The following is a 2,693-nucleotide window of genomic DNA, read 5'->3' on the forward strand; positions in this document are numbered from 1 at the left end:
GATATGCGCTATACAAATGCTATCTATTATTATTATTATTATTATTATTATTTGTTTGTTTGTTTTTGTGTGAGCCATGGTCTTAACATGTAAAGACGTGTCGAGTAAGGCCCTGCGCACAAAAGGAACATTCCCGCTTGTTTCACTGTTGTGAGCAGCCAAATTAGGCAATCTTTGTTCGCCCACCTCTCACCGCCGTGTGACGCTTTCATACCTTGCAGCCGTCGGCACGGTCATGAAAGTCAACGTTATTGTTTACCTCCCTTTAATTCCACCTTCTTTTGTGAATAACGCAAAATCAGGCTGGTCTATGATTTTGAAAGAATCCTCATTTCACACATGCGTATCAGCATTCCTGTTTTCACGTAACTATTACTGCAATCATTACTAGCTAACTTACCTAATTCTATTCTTCACAAATTTCAGCGTTTTAAGAATCATACTGCTAGGCTCATGCTTAATAATGCGTATACTTACATAAAAGTGTGTGGCGCGCGCGCGCGCGCGCGCGTGTGTGTGTGTGTGTGTGTGTGTGTGTGTGTGCGCTACATCTTCAGTGTGTCTGTATGATATGTGTAAATATTAATTCTTTTCACTTTCATTGGACTTGGGATGGATTAAGGTAGATCGCCTAGTGCTCAGTGCGCACGAGGGTATTTAATGCTCTATCATAATGTAACAAGCCACCTGACCTCATTTGAGTATCTAATACAATCCAGGATCGGTTCACTCTAGGCGATCGTTACCGCAACGAAATAAACTTACACATAGCAATAAAGCACCATGGCGTTGTTGTTGTTTTTTTTGGGTTTTTTTTTTTTTGGTTGTTGCTTTTATTATTGCTATTATTTTTTAAACAAAGAACTAGAAGAACAAGCTCAGAACACTGTTGTATTATAGAAATTCACACGGAAACACCGCTTTATTTCCTCACGGCCCCATCAGTCACCCATTGTCCCTGGGATTTCTCCTGTCATGGTGAGCAAATAGACTGTGGTTGTACAGTCTGCCTGTCCCTGCGATACATGGTGTATGGAGGTGCTTGGTTCGTCACCCCAAACTTGTTGGGTAACTTGCTCGGCACCCAAGGCGGGCGTTGGTGTTCAAATCTCTTCCGGCTTCCTGAGAGATTTAGGAAAAAAGATACTTTATTGAATATATTAAAGGGGTTTTTATTTAACGACCGAATCTATGCACTTGAGACTATGAGCTGAAATATTTAAGGACATAGCGGCCACCGACTATTATGTCCAATCAGAAATAGATCAAAGTCAACGTTGCGGCAAATTTCGAGCCAACACAAACACGAATTTCCATACTGCATAGTGTACATGCCATTGCCTGCCTTTTTAAGTTTCAGATAAAGAAATTAAAACTGAAAATCTATATAAATACGGTAGTTATGTTTCGTTTTTAAAGTATCCCAAAAACCACGCAACTTCAAGCGTTGTCGAATGACAATGATGTGCGCCCACCATGAATCACCAGCAAAATCTTGAGTGACTTGATTCTGTGTTTCATAAACCTTAAGAGAAATGTTGCTTTCCAACTCATTAACGGTTTGTTAGCGAATTGTTTGTCACTCGAAACTAGATCGATACATTGCAAACAGCCTGATCCCCCAAGGCAGGCCAGTGTATGGGCACCTGTATACATGTAAAACTTTCGTCTTGGCTTCAAATCTCGGAGAGGCAGCTTGATTAGGAAAAAATAGTATGCTAAGTAATCAAGGGCCATTTGAATGATGAGGTTCAGCATTTGACGAATAGTTTATTATTGATGTTATTAAGAGTTATACCTCACTTGCAACACAATTAATAGGTCATCCAAGTGTCGAAGATTAGAGGTGTTACTTGAGAGTAACATACAATGAAAAGAAGGAGGAGAGAAAAGGATGAAAGATATTTGATGGGGGTGAAAGGAGCAAACCATACCAGGGCGCCTGCCAACCACTCAATTTATAAGTAGGCAGACTGGCAAACTGACTGGCAGACTGACAATCCGACAGAGACACTGACAGACACAGGAACAAGCTGCTGTGTCTACAAAAAAGTATGCAGTAACATCGATGAATACCTGATCTATCCCCTTTGTCAGGCCAGAAATCTCGGCTGATCTCGCAGTCTTCTTCATGTTTTTCATCAGGAAGACTCGGCGTAGAATTGGCTGGTATATGGAGGTACATTGGCCAACAAAGATCTAAAGAAATAAGAATAGAACAATAGACTATGTTGGCCTTTTTTTGCACGTTACTAGCAATGTGATAATAACGGGAAGGATTTAAATTAAACTAGGTATACGAGATGTGCGAGATATAGGTAGCTTTTCTATGGTCCTGAACAAATCTTGGGGGTAAGTGAGAGTTGAGATAGATTACTGGGCTTCCTTGAACCCAATAAAGGACATGAAGAAAATAAGTTATTCTACATTTCATTAATCAACTTACTTGCTCATCCCCTCCTTCTATTCTGTTCACCACTCCTTATTTTATGTTTCTTTTTTCATCATTCAGTTCATTGCTACATCAAATTATTCACCCTGCCACGATTGTATCATTTCATTTAAATTATCTTTCTGAATTCCTGTGATATGCGTTTCTCTTTGATGATTTCGATAACATTGTTTCTTATGTGTGCGCGCGTGTGTGTGTGTATGTGTGAGTGTGCGTATGTGTGTGTATGTGTGTGTGTGTG

The 2,693-nt window shown here is 40.0% G+C and overlaps 1 protein-coding gene across 1 annotated transcript in view; it reads right to left on the reverse strand.

Annotated features, from left to right (window-relative positions):
• Positions 1-892: 892 nt before the first annotated feature.
• The window catches only part of LOC101855443, a gene marked incomplete in the record, with an annotated part of 5,270 nt that continues 3,469 nt past the window's right edge, over positions 893-2,693 (reverse strand). The window contains 2 exon segments of the mRNA XM_013087236.2: positions 893-1,122; positions 2,077-2,199. Coding sequence (XP_012942690.1) covers positions 974-1,122; positions 2,077-2,199 — 272 coding nt within the window.

This window comes from Aplysia californica, unplaced genomic scaffold (assembly GCF_000002075.1).
Source record: "Aplysia californica isolate F4 #8 unplaced genomic scaffold, AplCal3.0 scaffold00562, whole genome shotgun sequence".
Classification (NCBI taxonomy): domain Eukaryota; kingdom Metazoa; phylum Mollusca; class Gastropoda; order Aplysiida; family Aplysiidae; genus Aplysia; species Aplysia californica.